General features: G+C 41.2%; 2 protein-coding genes across 3 annotated transcripts; one reads left to right on the top strand and one right to left on the bottom strand.

Annotated features, from left to right (window-relative positions):
• Nucleotides 1–1157: 1157 nt before the first annotated feature.
• Nucleotides 1158–2409, top strand: LOC308370304 (phospholipase A and acyltransferase 3-like; the record flags this gene model as incomplete). The annotated part of the gene is made up of 3 exons (XM_080844962.1): nucleotides 1158–1296; nucleotides 1329–1810; nucleotides 1989–2409. Coding segments are annotated over 3 exons (729 nt in total), but the record flags the coding sequence as incomplete, so codon positions are not given.
• Nucleotides 2410–4624: 2215 nt separating this feature from the next.
• Nucleotides 4625–11688, bottom strand: zfpl1 (zinc finger protein-like 1). 2 transcript variants are annotated; one of them, XM_080847591.1, is made up of 8 exons: nucleotides 11561–11688; nucleotides 11099–11215; nucleotides 10889–11000; nucleotides 8891–9084; nucleotides 8679–8754; nucleotides 7851–8048; nucleotides 7573–7693; nucleotides 4625–5919 (listed from the first exon to the last, which is right to left on the bottom strand). In XM_080847591.1, exons 2-8 carry the CDS (start codon nucleotides 11198–11200, stop codon nucleotides 5733–5735), a joined length of 990 nt encoding a protein of 329 aa, XP_080703717.1. In that variant the 5' UTR covers nucleotides 11201–11215; nucleotides 11561–11688; the 3' UTR covers nucleotides 4625–5732. The 2 variants fall into 2 exon arrangements, with proteins under 2 accessions (XP_080703717.1, XP_080703718.1); XM_080847592.1 differs by having other exon boundaries at nucleotides 11636–11688.
• Nucleotides 11689–23374: the final 11686 nt, after the last annotated feature.

The raw sequence follows: 23374 nt of genomic DNA, 5'->3' as shown, positions 1-23374 counted from the left end.
AGCTTCTATCAGTGTCAACTGAGCTATTGGTGGCGTTTGCAAGGTATTTGCATGTCTTTTAGGTAGTTAGTGTGCTAGTTTTGGAACAGAACTCCTTATTGCTGCTTTAAGGGTTATGTTAACTCACAAAGTACCAGAAGAGCCAGCAAAGGGCCAGCCAGGGATTGCTGTAAAATCACTGTCAAAAAGTTAAGTGATTTATATATGTAAGGAAGTGGTACATTAAAGATTTTGAAAACTATTCAAAGATCTGTTTAGTGATTTCAAAGCAAATGCAGACAGGGTGAATTGATTCAGAAAATGTTGCATTCAGGTTTTTTTATTTGAAAATTAAAGAAAAGTCTTTCATGTTGTCATTTGATTATTTTCACATACTTATTATAAACTGTTCTTGAAAACTTTCTCCATAGTTCCCATCACATTCTTCGTTATATCTTTACATTTCTGCTTTGCTATACATGTTTCTATTGCCTATGGCATATTTGGCTGTGCAGTGGTTATTCCCCTGAAGCATATTAACATGAAGGAAATATGTCACCATTAAACTAATGTGAGCATTGTAAAACAAAGCAATTTTATATTATTCTGTCTCAGGTTGTCAGCATATGAACTGTGAACCTGTATCTGGAAAAACACATTACTAAATAAGAAATGGTGAGCTGTTATTATAAAACAATTGGTCGATGAACAGTTTCAGCTGCCAATGGGTGTTTGTAGCACTTCAATTTTGCCAGTCAGGAACAGAAATAGACGGAAAGCCTATTACACGAGTAGAGCCTAATGACCACTCAAGACAGTTGAGCCTACCACTGAAGTGGACAACAGCAAAGATTAAAGCAGAACCTTCGCCATAGAAATGTCCTTAGGCATTTGTTTTACTCTGTTTTCATCCGGGTTAACTGCTTATATGCGTAGAAATTACTTGTATTAGCGTCTTAACTAAATGAATATAGCATGATGCTTTGAAAAATACCACTTTAAAGAAGACACCCTTCTTGGAGAGAAGAAAAACTCCTGGTAGAGGATCTAAAACCGATTTCAAAGTGGATTTCTTCTGGATGCTATGTTGTTCAGGTCCACAAGATTAGTAGGGCCAGCATTTGTAAGTAATAGTTATAATTTAACAGCTGATAACATTTAAATTCTAATATTATAAATATGGTACACGTGCAACCTGCACTACTTTTGTCTTGTGTCAGCCAGAACCAGGAGACTTGATAGAGATCTTCCGCGGAACATATCAACACTGGGTCCTTTACTTAGGAGATGGTGACATAGTCCATCTAGCTCCTCCTTGTAAGCAGTGTTTTTGTATACATTCTGTTGTCGGTATACATATCAGTGTAACTTAGCTCTCCCACTCTTTTCTATCTCAACCCTCATCAATCAACAAATTGAATGTTTAAATGTTCAACCTGAGACTACCAACACCACAGGAAGGATTAACCAAAATATAGCACCATGCACCTTGTCCTCAATTGTTCATGCATTCCGTATTTGTTTACTTGCTCATTTTAATCTATTCTACTCATATGTTCTAGCTGAAATTGCAGGGGCTGGTATAAACAGATTCATGTCTGTGATGTATGATAAAGCTACTGTGCTGAAAGATGAGCTGACAGGGGTGGCAGGAAAGGACAGATTCCATGTAAACAATCTGCTGGACAAGAAACATGAGCCGCGTCACGTGTGTGCCATACTGAGGGATGCCCACAGTCTTCTGGGCCTGGAGTTGCCATACTGTCTGCTACGGGGCAACTGTGAACACTTTGTTACTGAGCTCCGATATGGCAGGGCAGAGTCTCAACAGGTAGGTTGGCTTATATGCACTTATTTGCATGTTTGTGTTTGTTTCTTATCTCATGCTCCATTTAAAATCCATCTATTTGCCCTTTATGGATAATACTGTGAGGTCTGTCAAATTCCAAACAAATTGTCGCTTGTGAAAATGATGCTTACATGGCGACCACACCTATGTCTGTCCTCAGATTCATTACGCTGTGAAAGTAGGTGTCAGGGCTCTTGCAGCTAGTATGAAGATTCTGACGGTGGCTTCCAAACGTCGAGTGAAAAAAGAAAAGAAAAGACATCACTAACATCTTAGAAACCAAAGTGTATATGGTGTGCCTTGTGTCCATTTATTTATGCATAAATGTCACAAATTAATTTACTTATGTATTTTTGTATTGCCCATGCTGATTAATATTTGTGTTTCAGAATTTGAAACATTACCCTGTGACTGAGTGGATCTGAAGTGAATACATATCGATTACATCATTGTATTTATACTGGTGGTGGACATGACATGTCATGACTATTCTGATTTACATTAGAGGGATTACTTGTACTCACACATTTACAGCAATACTCTGTTGTTCCATTTGGCTGGAGTTTACTTTAAAAAGAGAAATAGAGACATTTCTGATTATATAGGGCAAGAGTTAAATAATGGTGAAATGATGTACGTTGTAATATGACAGTATTCATATTATTTAAATAATCAATTGTGATCAGAATTCATTTGTTTTTTATTTATGTGTCTGTTTTTTTTACTACGATGCTATGAAGCATATGTATTTAAAAGCTATGTATTTTGCACTTCTTAAATAAATGAATATCCATCACTCTGCTGCTTCAGCCGAAACGTGAATATTATTTTGGTTATTCTCTCATTATCTGAAGACAGGTTAACTGAAACAGGGGAAAAAAAATCCTTTAACTTTTTTTAAAAGTTAGGCCTATACTGGTATGCGGCGGCATGAATTTTGACCATTTAAGCCTCCAGTTAAAATTACAGCATGTGAAATGACAATCGAGGTCGCTAAATTTGAGGCTGCTAGGTTAAATCTAAAGTCAAGCACTTCTGTAAAATGAGAGGATTGAGGCGGTCATGTATGAGGCCGGAACTGACCTAGACATGAATTAGCCTACATTGCTCTATCTTGGTTAATGTTTTGAAATCGTCGGTAAAATTCCATTCTGATGAGGTTTACAAAACAGCCAGTTACAAAAAAGTGATTATGACGCAACGAATTCAAAAGATCAGCTTGTCATTGATGGAACAAACCGCATTCAATCGTGAGAATATGTAACTTTGATGATGGGATGTGACACTGAAAGGTATGTCAGAAAACAAATTAAATCTGTTTCTACAAATTCGATATTTTAATACGGCATGAATACACGAACTATATCATTAACCCGTTTAATTTCCTTTCGTAGGCTACAATGATTGTTCATAACAAAATAGGCGTTGTGGGGGTCAACAAAGAGGACTCCTTTTTTGAGCATGTAGGTTGAATGATTTACGTCAGTTACAATCTGTAACACTTGAAAAATGTGGATCAGTATTCAGAGGCCTTACATGCACGGCCCTGTTGTTCATGTTTTAGGCCTTGCATTGCATTGCATTTGTTTATATTTTTTATCCATGAGAAATGCAAATTGATGAGTAGCCACGTAAGCCTCTATATGCACAGGAATAGGCTACTGGGAATTATCATCTTATCCTTCTGCCCTGAAACATACATAATTATATATCAAAGTATTACATCAAACACAACATTTTGAACCTTTAAGTACATTCATCCTTAACTTGTCTATTACTACTGCTACTGCAACTACTACTACTACTACTACTAAAAATCATCTTTTTTTTTTAAGACATAAATACAGGCTGTAAAGTTTCTGCTGTTGACTAGTGTTTTTGCTTCCAGGGGAATACATCCATGTTTATGAGATGGGTGCTCTCTGCCACTATGAAGAAGAAAACACTGTTCTACATTTTGTCGCTGCTCGTCTGCCTATTTCAGATGGCTTTGTTGGCATCAGATTTCATGTTTCACTTTAAATTAAAAAACCATCATTTCCCTACTTACATCCACACAGAGGCTATACTGGTAAATGTTCTGCACAACCTCAATGCAACCTTTTCGACTGGATTTCAAGATTTTATGATAATTTAAACATGTATCCTTTCTCACTAGATACATAACTTGCCCTAGATACATTATTCTTTTTCAAGACTATCATCTATTTACCATTCTCATGTAAATAGTCTTTCAACCTTACAGGTTTTTCAGGTTGTGAATTTCTACTGGGCGGTGCTGGCCACAACATACTCCCTTCAGGCAGGCAATAAGACAATGGGCTACTTATCTTTGGCATCAGTCTGTGAGTTTCACATTCAAAGTCCCTTTTTTTTTTTTGTTAATCACAGTTTTCCACTATATGTAACAAGGTTCTGAAGTAATTGCCAACCCATTTTAATCTCCATCCTCTAGTTTTCAACCTCATTGTTTTTGCCTCCCGGTGCGGTTATGAGTTCATGATGGTGCAGTTCAGAGCAGAGGAATTTTGAGGTGATCTGGCTGAGGGGAGTGTGGATCAGAAGAGCTTATCTGGCAACCTCTCTGAATCAGTGCAAACCTACATCATGACAATCCACAGTGACCAGAAGAGTCTAAGCCCAACGCACAGTACACCTTTTCCAAACCCAGACCACAAAGATCAAATAAATGTCACTGGATTGTTGTTGAGTTAAAGAATTAAAGTAGGAGTGTTTCCTGAAAGGTCATTATTTAATAGTCAGAAATGTTAATAAAGTCTTGTGAGCTGAGGGTCAGCTACTATACAAATGCAGTCACTGTACAGATGTGTGGCCCCTTTCGAAAAGAAACATTTTGCTACAGGAGCAAACTATTCCTGTCTGAATCCTTTTGTAGTTCAATACCATGAATGTATGAAGTACCAATTTAATTTGCTGGGACAAATGAGTAACCGTTTTGAACATTTCCAATGATGTCCAACTTTAAAAAAACAAAACAAAAAGACCTGAAAGATGAGTAGTGTAACAGTTGAATGTTGGAATAAGCTCTTTAAAGATTCCAGTCTTTTCCCATTAGCAGACTAAAACAAAGCTTTTTTTTTAAATAAGATCTAACGCATGGCCTTTTATACCCAAAAGGGCAAGTACAAATAAAAGCCATTCATTTTTTATTTTAACACCCTTTTGTGTGATTACACAAAACAACACTGCGATTGCTGAATAAGTTATACATAGTCACATCATATGAAAAACCATTGATATTGGGCATAAAACCATGGACCACGGTTAGTTGTGATTGGTACACTGGAAATGCAATTTAGCAAAGGATACTGGTGTACATATAATGATATGTACTTTCCCATGAACTGCTTCAATTGTTAAAAATATTGTCTTTTATACTTGCCAAGAATTGAATCTATGTAGGAAGCAGAAAACAAAAACCCAAAGGCAAACCGATACTCAATAGGCATAAAATAGAGTGCATAAGATCAACAGCACAGCAAGGCTCTAAAAGGGGCCTACAATTATCGTCTGTGAAAAATATATGATCTAGAGAAAAGAAGACATTGCTAAACAAATCAGTGTCTGTAAATTAAATCCATGTGAACACAGACTACATGAATCTGATAAGGGGGTAGTGTGAAGACATTTAGGTGTTGAAAAACATTTAAAGGTGCTGAAAATGTTGATACACACTGTAAATATCTCTGCAAGTCCGTGGAGGCAGCGCTGCACTCTCACCATGTCCCGGCCAGAGAGCCGTGGTGTCCTGCGTGGGGTCCAGAGACGCTCGGTACTGCTCAGCTGGTCCCACCACAAAAGAAAAATAGAACTTAAAGAACACCTACGGCCGTACGCAGTTCACTTCTAACCGCTGAGCTGCGCAGAGCAGAAGCAAAGCCATTCACATGGGGCCCACCCGGATGTTGGGATTGAGCATGGGATCCAGATTGGGGTCTGATTCTGCCGAGGCTCGGCCCAGTTTGGCCATGATGATGATCAGAGTGAAGAACCCAATGATGCCCACCACCAACAGCATGAAGATCCTCTGCTTTAGTGTCAAGGCCTTCCTCTTTGCACCTGTACGATTCCTTACAAAATAAAAAATCATGAATTCATTATAATATATATCTATGTAGACATAGATATACAGTGGATATAAGTATTTGAACCCCTGCCGATTTCGCAAGTTTGGCCACTTGCAAAGAAATTTGTGATCTATAATTTAAATGGTAGGTGTATTTAAACAGTGAGAAATAGAATATCAACAAAAAAATCCAGAAAACTGCATTGTATAACATTTATGACTTTGTATTTGATGCAGAAAATAAGTATTTGAACCCCCAAGCAAACAGCAAGAATTTTGGCTCCAAATGGCCAGTTAAGTGCCCAAGAAGCACACAGATGTGTCCTCATTAGGCCTAACAAGGTACAGCTGATCTCAACTGGTGCCGTGTATAAAAGAAACCTGTCTAAAGAATCATACTTCACACCTTCAACCTAACCACCATAGGCAAGACCAAAGAGTTGTCCAAGGACGTCAGAGATACGATCGTAGACCTGCACAAGGCTGGAATGGGCTACAAAACCATCGGCAACCAGCTTGGTGCGATTATTTGTAAATGGAAGCAACACCAAAACAACTGTCAATCACTCTAGGTGTGGGGCTCCATGCAAGATATCCCCTCGTGCGGTATCGGTGATCATCCGAAAGGTGCAGAATAACCCTAGAACTACACAGGGGGAGCTTGTGAATGATCCCAAGGCAGCTGGGACCACAGTCACCAAGAAAACCATTGGCAACACACTACGCCGTTATGGTTTGAAGTGCTGCAGTACTCGCAAGGTCCCCCTGCTCAAGGAAGCACATGTACAGGGCCGTCTGAAGTTTGCCAATGAACACTTGAATGATTCTAAAGAGGATTGGGAGACAGGATGTGGTCAGATGAGACCAAAATCAAGCTCTTTGGCATCAACTCGACTTGCCGCGTTTGGAGGGGGGGAAAAATGCTGAATATGACCCTAAGAACACCATCCCCACCGTCAAGCATGGAGGTGGAAACATTATGCTTTGGGGCTGTTTCTCTGACAAGGGTACAGGACGACTCCACCGCATCGAAGGGACTATGGATGGGGCCATGTAACATGGAATATTGGGCTTGAACCTCATTCCCTCATTCCCTCCCATTGAAAACGCAACTTAAGGATTTGGAGAGGATCTGCAAAGAGGAGTGGACAAAAAATCCCTCCTGAGATGTGTGTAAACCTAGTGACCAACTACAAGAAACGTCTGACGTGTGTGCTTGCCAACCAGGGTTATTCCACCAAGTACTAAGTCATGTTTTGCTAGGGGTTCAAATACTTATTTTCTGCATCAAAGTCATAAATGTTATAAAATGCAGTTTTCTGGATTTTTTTGTTGACATTCTGTTTCTCACTGTTAAAATACACCTACCATTAAAATTATAGATCACACATTTCTTTGCAAGTGGCCAAACTTGCGCAATCGGCAGGGGTTCAAATACTTATTTTCCCCACTGTATACATTCAGATATATACACACACACACACACACACACACACACACACACACACACACACACACACACACACACACATACCTGAAAGGACCTACACAATATCACTGTGAACATGACATTAAGACTGACAGTAAAGTTCATAATTACAGTTATCCTAAAACATGGAGAAAAATCAAAAGCTTTCCTCAACATAGTGACACTTACTTGAGAATCTGCGCAAACCAACTCAGAGCTGGACGCCGCCGATACTTATCATCATCAAAGTCAATTTGAGTCACAGAGGAACCAGAGTCTCGTGTGTCATATATCTTTCTTGGGGACGAGGCTAAGTACACAGAAATTAAACAAAAAGGAGCAAAAATTCGAATTATATTAAAACAGCTTGGATTGGTGACAACTGAAACTCATTTGTTTATAATTTAGCCCAATCCAAAATACATCACAGTCACAGCGCATACAATAGGATATGAAGGGTACATTACTTGAACTTATAGTCATTGAGTCATTGGTGGTTGCAGTAATCATATTAAGGACTGAATGCTCTTCTGTTGTAAGTCTTCCATTGTTTTGAATGACCATCTCTTCCTGTTGCTGGGATGAGGCAGGGGTTGGGTCAGGGCTGTATGTGTGTGCGGGATAAGCTGTTGTAGGATAGGTAACTGCGGGTTCCACTGTCGGCGCTAGTACGAAAGGACACAGGACATAGCAGACCTTGACATGGGGAAACAGACTACATGGGCTCCTAGTGCTTATGAGTGAGCAGTGAAGGAGTAGTCAACCAAATGTGAAGAGCAACTGAAACCAGTAACTGCACAATCCCAAAACATCTACAAACCTCTGATTATAGAGTTTTTCAAAATATAATTAAGAAATATACATAAGCTAATTAAGTTTAACAGAAACTTCAGTCCGACAAACCAAAACACAGCCTGTTTAATCTCCATCTTCCATTAATAGTGACATACTGACTTAGTGCTTTCTTTAGGACACATTATCCCTCTGCATATTTAATAGGTTCATGTCCATATGCAGCAATGGCTATGTGCAATACACTAGTGAGAAACAGACATATATGGGACTCACTAATAGCTTAGACAATAGCTGTGCTTGTTTAGTGCAGTATTATTTCAACCCCAAAATTACAAATGTCCAGCAATGCACCTATATCAAAATAGTGGTCACATTCTTATATTACATTAAATTATTCTAAAATATTATTAGGCCTGAAGTGATGAGCAAATCATAGCTCGGAAAAATGCAGTACAAGCTATAAACAAACAAACAGAAAAATAAAAACCCAAGTCACATACTGTCAAAGGTGGACCAGTCACTGTAGTCTGTGACATCATGTGTGGCAGTCTCTAGTGTCTCTGGTGCCTCTTCAATCTTGAGTTGAACAAGAAGCATACATAAAAAGCACAAAAATCATTTCAACCAATCAGTCATCGGTGATCTTACATCAAATCACCTTTCATGTTATTTCACAATAAAACCAGAACAACTCTCTAATCTCTCGTCTCACCAGCGGCAGTCCCAGTCCAGCTCTGGCCCAGTTGACAGAGGAGAGCTGTTCCCTCAGGGTGTCTGCAATGGGACTGGCCAGATTAGGGGGTGGGAACACTGGGCCTTGACAGGTGGGACACTGATACCCAGCAGGGGCCGTGTAGAGGGGCAACCGGGCCGCCAGGTCATTAAGACACGACCAGTGAAACAAATCTGAAAATTAAGAGAAGAATAAGAATTAAAGAATTTGAATCAGCTTTGATTGGTATTGTAAGGAATTTGGTTACGATCATAGGTGGCGCTCGCAAAGACAATATAAGTATTACACAGACAGATAAATACTCAATAGACAGCCAATATACAGACAGTGGTGGACGAAGTAAACCAATTGTGTACTTGAGTAAGTAAGTACAGTTACATTGCATTGAATATTACTCAAGTAAAAGTAAAAGTACTCACCTCATTTTTTTACTTGAGTAGAAGTACAAAAGTATCTGCCTTCAAAAATACTTAAGTATTAAAAGTAAAAGTATTTTTTTTTTAACTGTCACATCAAAACCCCTACTTGAACAGGTGAACAATGCTTTACATTTGCCTAATCAAACCCAAAATACTCAAAACTATGTTATCTTTAAGTAAGACCAAGTGGTTTTGAAGCAACAACACAAAAAGCATTCCTTCAAGTTTCATTATTTTATTTTCCATTCATTTCACTTGTCATAAACAGAGTAGTCATAGGAATGAATTGCGAAGTTCACTTCGCTTGGCCATGAATTCGACTGTGTCCCCGGCGTTATAACGTTTGGTGAGGGAGGCTGTATTAAACTGGCACTTAGCAGCTCCACAGATAATTTGGGTGCTAGCATATTGCTTTGGATAAAAGCACCTGTTAATGTAATGTATTTCAATGTAATATAATCAACCGGGGCATATTTATAACCACTCTGTTAGTAGTAGTCATGTAATGGCGAACTTACACTGATGTGCTTTTTTAAATGTGATGGCGAATTCCAGAATGCCGACAGCGTAGTGTTCTTAATGCAGAGGCGACACTTGAAGTAATAGGACTCTTTTTTTCTTTTCGATGAATTCAAACAATTCGGCTAAATAAGGCCAGGGGTGTTGGGCACCAACTTCTGTTTCATCCGATGATGCTGCAGTCAGCTCCTCAGCTATTTACCTGACAAATAATATTAATAATCTCTAGGAGTAAGAACTCTCAATGACCACAAGCACGTAGGCTACACCACCTTGTGCTTCCAGCTCCAGCGTGATTTAGCAATTCTTCAATCAGGACGACACCTGTTGTTAACTTCAGCAGATAATCGCGCGCTGGGCGCTGCCGCTGATTGGTTATAGTCGCGATACACTTTGACCTTTTGGTATGTTATTAAAAATAAAAAAGGAACGAGTAAGGAACGAGTGTTTCTGTAAATGTAAAGAAGTGAAAAGTATTAATCTTCGCTTTAAATGTAGTGAAGTAAAAGTATAAAGTCTTACCAAATAAATGTACTTGAGTAAAGTACAGATACATGGAAATGTTACTTAAGTACAGTAACGAATTACATGTACTTCGTTACTGTCCACCACTGTATACAGATAATGTTAAAAAAACAAGCAATATACAAAAATGCTTGTGTGTGCTACTGTAAACAATAATGGGATGCATTTTGTATGAAGATGTAATGGTGGATATGCATTTGCATTTATTTGCACTTTTGTACAGTACACACACACACACACACACACACACACACACACACACACTTTGCATTGCATCATCACAACATCTGAACTGAATATTTGGCCAAATGTTTCAAGAGTGTAAATGCATGTGAAGGAAAATGCTTCTGTGTCTAGTGATTTTGGCACACAAAGCTCAGTAGCACCTGCCAGAGGGCAGAGTTTGGAGGAGGTTGAGTATAATAATGATCATGGTGTAGTAAGACTTGTTCATATGCTTTTCTTCATCAAGGATTCCTTATTATTCATTACAATATATGATCATTGATCTTACCATAACAAACCAGTCTCACAGTGTCCTGTGCGTTGAGTGGATTGTTGCACAGGGAGCAGTTAGCATTGTAGTCACTGTCTTGTAGCCATTGTAGGTATGACTGAACTATACACTAGCGAGGGGCGAAAGAGAATGATTGTCAAAAGATATCCACTCAATCTACAAAGTATACACTTTTCAATAGGCTACTAAAACGGACCTTTCACCAACCTTGTTGTGATTTGACACAAGGCAGTGTTCACAGACGTTGACACGATGCTCAAAACAGAATAGGTTGGTCACCTTCCTTTTGGGACACTTGCAGAGACCCATGATCCGTCTTTAAAGCTAAGCAAAAACAATTGGGCTAGTGGTGAGAGATTATAGGGGGAAACAGAGATACAACCTAGCCACAATATTACTTCCACATTTGCAGGCAACGCAAATGGCTCTAGATTAAGAATTACGTCATCTCTTTCTCAGCATTATGGCAAAGTGATTCAGGAACACCGATTACATTTACATTATTGTAATTTAATTAAGAATACATGCCAGTGCTGTAATACCGATAGCTAGATAATAAGGATAACTTTGTTAGCTAGCTAGTTAGCTGTTTAGCCAGCCCAACTAGCTACCTAAATACTTTAAAAAGGAAATATGGCAATGTAGACAAATAACACGGATTTTAAATACCAGAGGAATGCAGGGTCTCCGTTGGTCCCAGGATATTCCCTGTATTACAAAACACTGTCTTAATCCAGTACGTACCAGTTGTACGGAACTAGCTGCTAGGCATTTTCGCAGTCATATTTTGCCACGTCTCTTCCGCTATTGTCGCATATCAATGATGTCACCAGTACGTAAGAGTGTTGAGGCCATTCACAGCACTGATCTCTGGTTTCTTTTTGAGATCAGTGATTCACAGACACAGGAATTTCAGATTGACTGCCACGGATGAAGAAGAGAGTGATGGACGGTATCTCAAGACTGGTTGGGTGCTCTGAGACAACAAAGCACACCTGTGAATAAACCTACACTTCTGCACTGGGGTAGAAGGGCTTGAATTGTATCGTCATATGCAATATATGAGCTCTACACACCTGGTTTAATGGAATTTTTGCATAGCCTTTTAAAAGTCCAAATTTTGTTATTCGACAACATTGTCTTGAAGACAATGCACTTCACAAGAACATTCCAAAAATAATACAGGGTAGGGGAGATAGGGCCGGCATTAAAATGTGTTTGCTGGTAATAAGATCTGAAGTGTTGAAGAAGTGTCTGGTGCATATGAATCTCTTTGCCGTGTTCACAGGCTGTTGTTACAGTAATTCTTAAAAACCTGCATTCTGAGACCAGATGATGAGTGGTTGCTCTGTCCTTGATTATTAATTTAATCGGAAACAGAAAAACTAAAAAAACAATACATTTGACATTGAGCAAGTATGCAAATGAAAGACATTTACAGCTTTATAATAGAAAAGTCTTCATGGGAACAATACCAACTTAGTGTAATGTTATTTTAAAAGTTTTTTTGCAGGCTTTCTTTATAAACCTTCAATTTAAACTGCTTTACATTTTTTTGTATCTTTAAAGTCACATATAGACAAACTTTCTTTAACATTTGCTTAATCAAATAGGTATTATTTAAGGGAAGCATTGTTTCTTTCCTTTTTCAAGAGGGTTAGGCTTTCATGTTGGTTGCAATAGTTAATGTCCTGTTATGGGTTATGTAATAACTGGGGAGTGTGTTTAGACATGAGGTTATCCTCCTGTCAGTCCTCAGTAGAGAAGCATAACCTTCCATTCTCTTTGCTGGAGGGTCATGCTAGAGCAATGGTGGCATTGATTAGGGGAGGAGTCCTCTGATCTATTGTACCGCTTACAGCTCTCTTTGAGTTATTAACGTGAACGCTTTGTATTTACACTTTTGAATGTTTGTTGACATGCTTTAGGAGTTTTCTAAATTACTTACTATTGTTCATCAGTAGCAAAGGTGCAGCTGTTTTTAGTGGTATTTAGCGGTTGTCGTGAGCACGTCATGTCATGTGTTTGTGTGACTGTGGTTGATCCTGTCATTGTGCTCATTGGAATTCAATGAGATACGCAATTATCCATTATGAGTTATCATGAACCATCGCATTGAGCGAACAGGGGCACAGAGGACAACTGAGAACACGTGTCCACGACACAAATAAAGCTCCCAAGCAGCAGAAATATAGAGAAGATTTTTATTTGGTTGCTGATCGAAGCATGGCTTACATGTAGTGCCTTGGTTCTTGAACAGTTCTCACAAGTTGCCAACTGGGTTCAGATAGAACTGTATCCATTCATACTGCTTCCCTTATCTTTTAAGGTTGACTATTAAGCCTCATATTACCTGAGAGATAACAAAGACATTGTCCTAAGAACAGCGTGTAGAAATTTAGCATTCGAATGAGTAGAAACGTAGATGTTGCTCTATAAAAATAAAAATAAATACTTGAATGAAAACTTTTGTTTGTGTTTCTCATTATCTGTGTACATGTACTTGCATGGCTTTGGGAATAAGACCCACACAGAACCATTGATATTGGAAACGTTTCTGAAGGTCCTGGCTTCATCTGTTTCCATGTTGTGCTTCAGGCTGTTGGGTCTGTCTATTGGCTTTATTGACAAATGTCCTTCACGCCTTCCTGGACACTGGAATAATCATCAATATCAGATGGAGGAGGAAGCCTCTGTGAATAAAACACTTGGAGCAATTGCAGCCTTTGTCATTTCGTTGGACCTGTCGGTTTAAACAGAGCTTTTCATCGCGTGTCATGACCTATTGTATGTTTATGAGAACAAATTGGTTGTTGAATTTGTAGATTCATCCTAGAGTATTTCTTGGATTCAGAAGGTTTTCCTGTTTTGGGATTTTCTAAAATTGTTTTCCATGGTGAAGGTAAGATGACTTAATTGTTTCTAGTCTACTTATTAACATGTGTTTGTTTCTAGTCTACTTATTAACGTTTGTTTGTGCACTTTTTTATGTCTAACATAATTGTATTGTCCTTCAGGAATGAAAATCTCTTTGACACATAATGATGAGCATGCTGTTTAGCATATTTTATTGTATTCATATTAAATATATGAAGTTATTCAACACAAATAGAGTTTTATGCTAGTTTTACAAAATGTATCACTGTAGACACCTAACACAAAGAACAAATGAACTGAATCATTTGAACTGATTGGAATATATGATTTTGCTTGTGTTTTAATCAGGTAGTGTTGTAAGCATTTCATTTACAGTAAAATATTTAAAAAAATATATGAAAATAAAAAATTAAGCAATACATAACCTCGGTAGCCACATTTTCTTCAATCAGATCAAAAGTCTAGGCCAGCACAAAGAAGCGTTTGAGGACTTGGAATTTGGGAAACAACAGTTGCTGGAGAGGTTTTTAACCCCTGTGCCTGATCATCCCAAGAGCAAGCACACTAAAAAGATGGCCCACCACCAACCGCACCACCACAGCCAGCACCAGCACCACCACACTCACCACCGTCACCATCCACACCACCACCAGCAGGAGCATCCCCATCACCACCACCACAGAGATCCTCACTGGGAAAACGTTAAGGAGAGCCATCAGTGAGTATCTTCCTACCTTTTCATGCAGAGAGCACTATTTCTACCTCTTCATTAAGAGTGCACTATTCCTACCTCTTCATCCAGAGTGCACTATTTCTACCTCTTCATGAAGAGTGCACTATTCCTACCTCTTCATCCAGAGTGCACTATTTCTACCTCTTCATTAAGAGTGCACTATTCCTACCTCTTCATCCAGAGTGCACTATTTCTACCTCTTCATTAAGAGTGCACTATTCCTACCTCTTCATCCAGAGTGCACTATTTCTACCTCTTCATTAAGAGTGCACTATTCCTACCTCTCCTTGAAGAGTGCACTATTCCTACCTCTTCATGAAGAGTGCACTATTCCTACCTCTTCATGAAGAGTGCACTATTCCTACCTCTTCATGAAGAGTGCACTATTTTTTTCAATACTGCTGAATAGTAAGACTAGGCAACAGACAAAAAACAAGCCATATGGTATGACTCGAATTATATCATATTGCTCTATGCTATAGGAAGGATGAGTGCATATTTTTGAAAACACTGAAGTCTTCAATATGTATCTAAATAGGTAGGTTTCCTTTAGTGTCATAATAATCAAAACATTGACTGTAAATGTAATTACCTTTTAGTTTTGAACACCTTATAAAAACCAACATATTTGAGGAATGAGCATTTCTATTCCCTTTTCAATCAGCTGCATTCTGGCTCATTGAGTTGGGCCCAAAGTGGCATAGAGACGGCAGGTGTGCTAAATGGAATATATTGATACAAATATTTTTGAGCTTTTTGGGTCCATCTCCAATCACATTAGATACATCTTGAGAACACAAACCTAATTTTTAGAAGACTGTCTGTCTTGATAATATTCAACCAAAAAACGAATTGTCTGCTTAAAACTGATTGATTTGTTGTCTGAAATTTACACACAGTAACAGTATTTTACACTTACGTACTGTGGGTTTTTACATTTCTGTGGATTTCCAGGCCCACTTACAACATAATGGACCAAGAAATATAATGCTTAATCAAAAAATGCACCTGAATGAAAACCAGTGATAACTAGTGATGTTTTATTTGTTATTCTCCACAGCTCAGATATCATAGCAGACACCACAGACAGGTTGACGTTATTGCAGGAACCTCACAGAGGATTCTGCATGTAGCTTCAATACTCTTCCGAAAACACAGATAATTAATTAAGTGTGGTAAATGTGAAATGTTTGTCAATTTCAGGGGACCGCTCAGCGCAAAATATTCCAACTAAATCAGTTGAAGCAATGCAGAAATAGAAAATAATAAATGAAGATAAACCCCCCAGACAGAACAAAATCATTAGATATAGATACCCTCAGCCAGAACAAATAGATACCACAAGTCAGCTGTTTGATCATTCTGGTGTCCCTGCATCTATGGAAGTGATTAGGAGCCTCAAGTGTTAATTCATGTGTCCAGATGATTTTGAGAATAGTATCATTGTCGTTTTAGCCACACCCTACGAGGGGCTTCCTACTTATGCCATAAAAGTGGAGCAAATTGATGTATTAGCTGGCTGTTTCAAAGAAGAGAGTAATGTTTTAAAAAGTTCACTAGATGTTCTACAGCCAAGAAATTATATTGTTTTTAAAAGTAAAGTACAACATAAAGTACATCATGTGAAGTGTTTGTTTTGCAGAAGAAATTCCATTATTTTAATGTTCTCATGATTAATGTTCCCAAATTGGCAAATTCATCCTCATCTCTGTGCATGTGTATTACCAAGCATTTTTAAGCCAATTTCACTTCTCATGTGTTCTCACTGCAGCCTTGTGAAATCAGAAGCTGATAGCGTTCACCACCAACACCATGGCCACCATAGCCATGAGCATCACCATGAAAAATCCCATCATGCACCCTCTGACCACCACCATCACCATCACCGTCATCGTCATCGTCATCAACAGCATCATCACAGTCCCAATGTCACGTCCAGTCGTAAAGCTTCAGTTACCTCCTCCAACTCCTCCATTAGCTCAACACATTCATCTGACTCTTCCAGCTCTTCGGATTCCTCCGGAACATCTGGATCCTCTGGCTCTTCCTCATCCTCCACCACCACTTCCAGCTCCAGTTCCTCCTCCACAGGTTCTTCTTCTTCTTCCTCCTCCTCTTCCTCTTCATCATCTAACTCTTCCTCCTCATCTTCCTCCTCCTCTTCATCTTCCTCACCTTCCAGCTGGTCCTCAGAGAGCACTTTGAACCATGCAAGATCTTCAAAGAAGAAAAAACAGGGAAAGAAAGCCCGCCACTCGCTCTCTTTGATGGATATTTCCAGGGGTAAGAGGAGGTTTGGGGAAGATGATGACGAAGATTCACAGCCTTTACTGGAGGAAGGGATCAAGCTCAAGAAGGAGAAGAGAAAGTCCTCACACCGTGCCCAAGCGAAAAGAGTTTTGAAAAACAGTGACGGAGAAAGTATGCGGAAGGCTAAGTCAATGGAGGTTCTGTCCCATCAGCAGGGTAAGCAAGGGGAGGAGGATGAGACTCACCAAGATGAACATGTGACTCGGAAGAAGAAGGAACTAGCCAAGAAGGACCTTACGAAAGAGAAGATGAAGTTCTCTGCTTTCCTGAATGAGATCACCAGGCAGGTGTTGAGTCCCTCTCGGCTGACTTCTCTTGGAGTCACCAATGCCCACAGGTCAACTAGTCATGGCAAGATCTCCAAGTCTACCAGGTCACAATCCAAACCAGGAAGTAGGCGAGGGAGTCGTCCAGATAGTCGCCCAGGAAGTGTTGAATCCTTGACCTCTAGTGCCACCACTCATGTGAGCAAGCACTCACACTCTAGTCGGCACCCTCGTTCCCGTAAACATTCTCACGTCAGCCAGCATTCTCATTCGAGCAAGCACCACTCAAAGCAACACCACCACCATCAACACTCTCTGAAAGGAAATCATCAACATCGACACCACAGTCCTAGCAGCCAAACTGACGCAAGTACTAGCCCTTCACGTAGTTGCTCTGCAAGCGTGAGGCATGGTCACCGGGGACACAAACATCATCACAGAGGCCACTTGACAGATGGAACTAGCAGTAGTCCAGAAACGACTCCTCACCTGCCAAAACGCCACCATTCCCGCTCATCAACACCACACAGCCACCATCCCTCTCGTCACCACTCTCCATCTCATCACCATCACCGTCACCACCACAGCCACCATTCCCCCTCCTCATCCCATCACCGTCGCCACAGCCATAAAGACCACAGCCCAGGTCAACACCACCATCACTCTCAGCACCATTCTCACCATGGATCCCATCACCATTCTCACCACTCTGGGACTCATCATTCAACTCATTCCCGCCATTCCTCCCCCTCTCATTCCCAGGCAACGTCTCACTCTTCATCTCACCCTGATCTGGAATCTGTTCTGCATAGTTCACATGAATCTCACCACCATCAAGATCATCCAAAGGCGCATCATCGTAGGTCCCGCCACGGGTCCCACCACCATCATCCACATGGAGATGACCATGATACTCACCCCCTTCACCACCACAGAGAATCCCACCGTCGGAAGTCACATCACAAGCATCCACACCACTCTGAGGGGCATCATCACCTGGAATCTGAGCACCCCCAACAAGAGCCTGACCATCACCACATGGAGACTGAACTCCACCACTCCCAATCAGATATTCACCCTCATCACACCCATTCAGGTGATTACCATCACTCCCACTCAAGTGATCTCGATCATCCAGAATCTCAACACCATCACACGCATTCTGGTGATCACCATCATCACCATCACCATGGATCTGAACACCATCATTCCCACTCAAGTAATCTTGATCACCCAGAATCTGAACACCATCACTCCCCCTCAGATGATCACCATCATCACCATCATCACGGATCTGAAAACCATCACTCCCCCTCAGATGATCACCATCATTCCCACTCAAGTGATCTTGATCATCCAAAATCTGAACACCATCATTCTCATTCAGGAGATCACCATCACCACCATGACCATCACCACGGATCTGAACACCATCATTCCCCCTCAGGTGATCACCATCATCACCACCATGGATCTGACCACCATAACTCCCACCACGGATCTGAACACCATCACTCCCACTCAGGTGATCTTGATCATCCAGAATCTGAACACCATCACACCCATTCAGGTGGTCAGCACCATCACCATGGATCTGAACACCATCATCATTCCCCCTCAGATGATCACCATCACCACCATGACCATCACCACGGATCTGAACACCATCACTCCCACTCAAGTGATCTTGATCATCCAAAATCTGAACACCATCACTCACCCTCAGGTGTTCCCCATCATCACCAACACCACGGATCTGAACACCATCATACCCATTCAGGTGATCCCCATCATCACCACCACGGATCTGAACACCATCACTCCCACTCAAGTGATCTTGATCATCCAAAATCTGAACACCATCATTCCCCCTCAGATGATCACCATCACCACCATGACCATCACCATGGATCTGAACACCATCACTCCCACCATGGATCTGATCAACATCACTCCCACCATGGATCTGAACACCATCATTCCCACTCAGGTGATCTTGATCATCCCGAATCTGAACACCATCATACCCATTCAGGAGATCACCATCATCACCACCATGGATCTGAACACCATCACTCCCACTCAAGTAACCTTGATCACCCAGAATCTGAACACCATCACACCCATTCAGGAGATCACCATCACCACCATGACCATCACCACGGATCTGAACACCATCACTCCCCCTCAGATGATCACCATCATGGATCTGACCACCATCACTCCCCCTCAGATGATCACCATCATCACCATCCCCACCACCATGGATCTGAACACCATCACTCCCCCTCAGATGATCACCATCATCACCATGACCACCACCATGGATCTGAAACCCTTCTTTCTCATTCAGGTGATCACCATCATCACCACCATGGATCTGAACACCATCTCTCCCCCTCAGATGATCACCATCATCACCATGACCACCACCATGGATCTGAAACCCTTCTTTCTCATTCAGGTGATCACCATCATCACCACCATGGATCTGAACACCATCTCTCCCCCTCAGATGATCACCATCATCACCATGACCACCACCATGGATCTGAAACCCTTCTTTCTCATTCAGGTGATCACCATCATCACCACCATGGATCTGAACACCATCTCTCCCCCTCAAGAGATCTTGATCATCCAGAATCTGAACACCATCATTCACCCTCAGGTGATCACCATCACCACAGCCCACACAGGCCTCACTCACCAATGCCCCATTCAGGTGGCCATAAGGCAGGTGGGGAGCTGGAATCACACTCCAGTAAATCCAGTTCCTCTAGAAACAGTCCTACAGGCCAAGATGATCTGTCAACATCTACGTATATGGGCCCTCCACCAGCCTATAGAGTAAGTGCTGCATTGTAGTCAATATTGTACTAAATGCATATGCTGCTATAGCTCATTAGGCTCTCCAGGCAACAATGGAGTATTCTTGAAGATGTGTCTTTAAAGCACACTTGGTTGAATATATATTCATCACATACCTAATGTGCTCATATCTTACATTACATTTCTGTGGCCATGTATGTTGTATCGTATCTTCAATCAAATAATCTCCTGCTGTGGAACAAGACTCCATGTGCAGTCTTTCTGTAGCAACACAAACACCAAAATGATCAACTGCTTGTCTCTTTTGACAACTAAGCACCAGTCAGTGGAACTTAAGTAATTACTGGCTTAGAAGAGTGAGAATCAGTATGTGTTTAATTTGTGTCTTACAGGACAGTGGATCCGAGCTGGAAAGAATTAGGTGAGTCAGGCCATTGGCTAATTTCTACAGTAAAGCACAGACATTAAAAAAAATAAAAACTCTGACTAGGATATAAATGGTATTTGGTATCCTTGGAGAACTTGTAGTTACATACACATGCATTTGTATGCTTAATGTACATTCTCATTGTACATCATGGTGCATTGCTGTCGTTTTACATCCTTTCTCTTCAAAAACAGATTTCTTCAAGGGCAGAATGAAGATCTCCAGCATACATTACTTCAGACCTCTGTCCGCATGGATTGCTTGGGGGCAGAATTTAAAACCGGCCACCAGGTTCTGGAGAGTGAGTTACAGAGCACTCGCGTGGAGCTCAGCAGCCTCATGGACAGGTTCAAGAAGTAAGGATAAGTAGGATTCTAAAGTGGTGTATTTTTTTTATTATTCTTTAAGTTTCTGTGTAAACCAACATTTATTAATTATTAATGGCATGGGATTTCTGTGGATGTTGAAATATTCTTTCGTTCATGGACTCTTGTTCAGTCTGCAGTCCAATTACTCATGCACTCAAGAGAGTAACAACCTTCTGGAGAAGAAGCTTCATTGTGTGGTGAGACTCTTTTTACTAGGCATCAGAAGAAAATGTCAGTTGTTAAGAGTAGCCTTATGTGAATTCAAAGATTCAAATAAATAATGTAAATCCCAGATGTATCGCAAGAGAGGTAGCTTCAACCATGAAACAGGAGAAGAGTCTATCTAGAAGTTGGAGCTCTGTAAATGTATTTGTGATTTGACGATGCCTATCTTTCCTTTCTCTCTCTCACTCTCTCTCTCTCTCTCTCTCTCTCTCTCTCTATCTCCCTCGCTCTCTCTGCCCCCCTCCCTGCTTGCCATTAGGCTGGAAATTTGGATGGAGAACGTGATCGCTTGAACCAGCGCATAGACCAGTTGACAGAGCAGCTGGCAGTTGCTAAGACGACCATTCACAGCCTGGAAGCCATTAACGTGAGAACTCGATCAAGTCGTGATGAAAAGATCTAGCCACGAAAAAATTACGACAAAAAAAAAAAAACGTGCTCATAATCAGAACAGAGTACGGGGAATTTAATGCTTACTGTTGAAATGAAATGAGCTTCTTCTTCATCCCTTCGACTTCATCCCTGTGGGTGTAAGTCAGAGAGTACAGGATGAATTTACACGCTAAACCATTGTTTACCCCTAACATCCCGGGACAGTATCTCTACTTTTACACCAGTCATGTAACAATCAGAGAGAAACAATACAGAACAAAACAGCAGTCACTTAACTGTTTAAGACCATGCTTTTTTGTGAATGGACACACAAAGTCATTTTCTGTCACACATGTAGATAAACACATACCAAACTGTTTTACAGGACACTACAGTCTGTACACTACGGTTTTGTCCACTCATTTCATTTCAAGGCCGAATCCACCATGAACATTTGCTCTAGTTTGTGACATGGATAGATTTGGAGAGGTGGTGCCATACAGTACCTGTAGCCTTTTGCTGGGATTATACTAGTCATGTCACCTAATGACTTGACCAATGTGAATATGACACTGAAAATGCAACAGAAACTGTTTTCTATGTTGTGCACCTCCAGTAATTGTCCGGATGCAAAGTGGCCTATGGAATGAATGATATATTCCTTATTGTACTGTATATTTAAATAGTTAGCCTACCTCTTCATCACCCCCCATAGGTAACATCAATGTTGCCGGGAGCCATGGAAAAACAATTACAATCCGATGACGCTGCAAAACAGCTCACGCTCCCAGCCACCCCCCCTCCTGTCCAGTTCTTGGACCACAACCATTATAACATTGCTGGTGCTGACCAACCACTGGGACCAGTTCCAGAGGAGGAGGAATCTGATTCGTCAGAGATAGGAGACGAGGCACGTCAGTATGTGCCAATTGGCCATCACGACGGCGCAGCCATCCTGACCTGGATCAGTGGCCACCGCAGTCAGTGGGTGGAGGGAGACACGGAGAGCGAATCAGGTGGTGAGGAGGTCATTCGACAGTATCCTACTCGCCCACTGCAGATACCCCACCTCCAGTTCACTGTGCACCAGGACGTCCACCTGATGGACGACGTCAGATCCACCTCCTTCCAAAAGTCTCACCATGACCCTGCAGAAGATTACCACTTCCCGCCGCCCCGCAAACTGGGCTCGCCCATCCGCATCCTCTCGGCCAGCATGGAGGAGATCAGCGGCGCAGGCCTGAAGCTGCAGGGGCACACGACCAACTGCATTGAGGCCGTGATGGATCACCACCATCCCCGAGGAGACGTCACAGAGTACTCCGAGGAAGAGGGCCAGCAGATCGTCCACAGCTGGAGAGAGGCCCAGGGGTATGGCATGGCTGGTGGAGGGGGTGCTGTGGGTGCTGTGGAGCCTGCAGGCAGCCTGAGAACCCTTCAGGAGGCTGAGAGGCTGCTCCATCAGTACATCAGTCAGTCACCGCCAGGGGTGGCAGAGGAAGTACTCAATGGGGAGAGAACCAAACTGTAAGCCTGGATTCATTTTTGGGAGACGTGTGGGTTGTGAACACATCTGACTACATAGAGGAATTAATGTCACACAGAATCCAGTCAGTTTCACCATTTTAAACAGCTTAACAGCCAAAATCAACATTTTCAGTCTGCCATTACAGAGGGCCTGACTTTCACTTCAGATGCAGATATGTGGCGCATAATCTGATTGGGTTTCTCCATTGATAATCAAAGATACATCCATGCAGCCGTTCTCTGCTCTGCACTGGGAGGAGCTTTGATGTACTCCAGAGACAACATCAAACAGGAGCACGCCACTTTGATTTGGTCGAGTGCCCTTGGATATGCTGTCCTACTTCGGCCCCTCGTGTCATTTGAGTGGAGATCTTACAGGCAAATCTCTCACAGTTGCCAGTGCAGAGAAAACTACAAGGCTAGATAATGAAGCGCTCTCTCTCTCTCTCTCTCTCTCTCTTTCTCTCTCTCTCTCTCTCTCTCTCTCTCTCTCTCTCTCTCTCAGTGGATATAAACCTAGTGGAGATGAAAGTAAAAAAAAAAGTC

The sequence above is a fragment of the Sprattus sprattus genome (assembly GCF_963457725.1).
Source record: "Sprattus sprattus genome assembly, chromosome: 1".
NCBI classification, from domain to species: domain Eukaryota; kingdom Metazoa; phylum Chordata; class Actinopteri; order Clupeiformes; family Clupeidae; genus Sprattus; species Sprattus sprattus.
The sequence above is the reverse complement of the archived record's forward strand: the minus strand, read 5'-3'. Positions and strand labels throughout refer to the sequence as shown.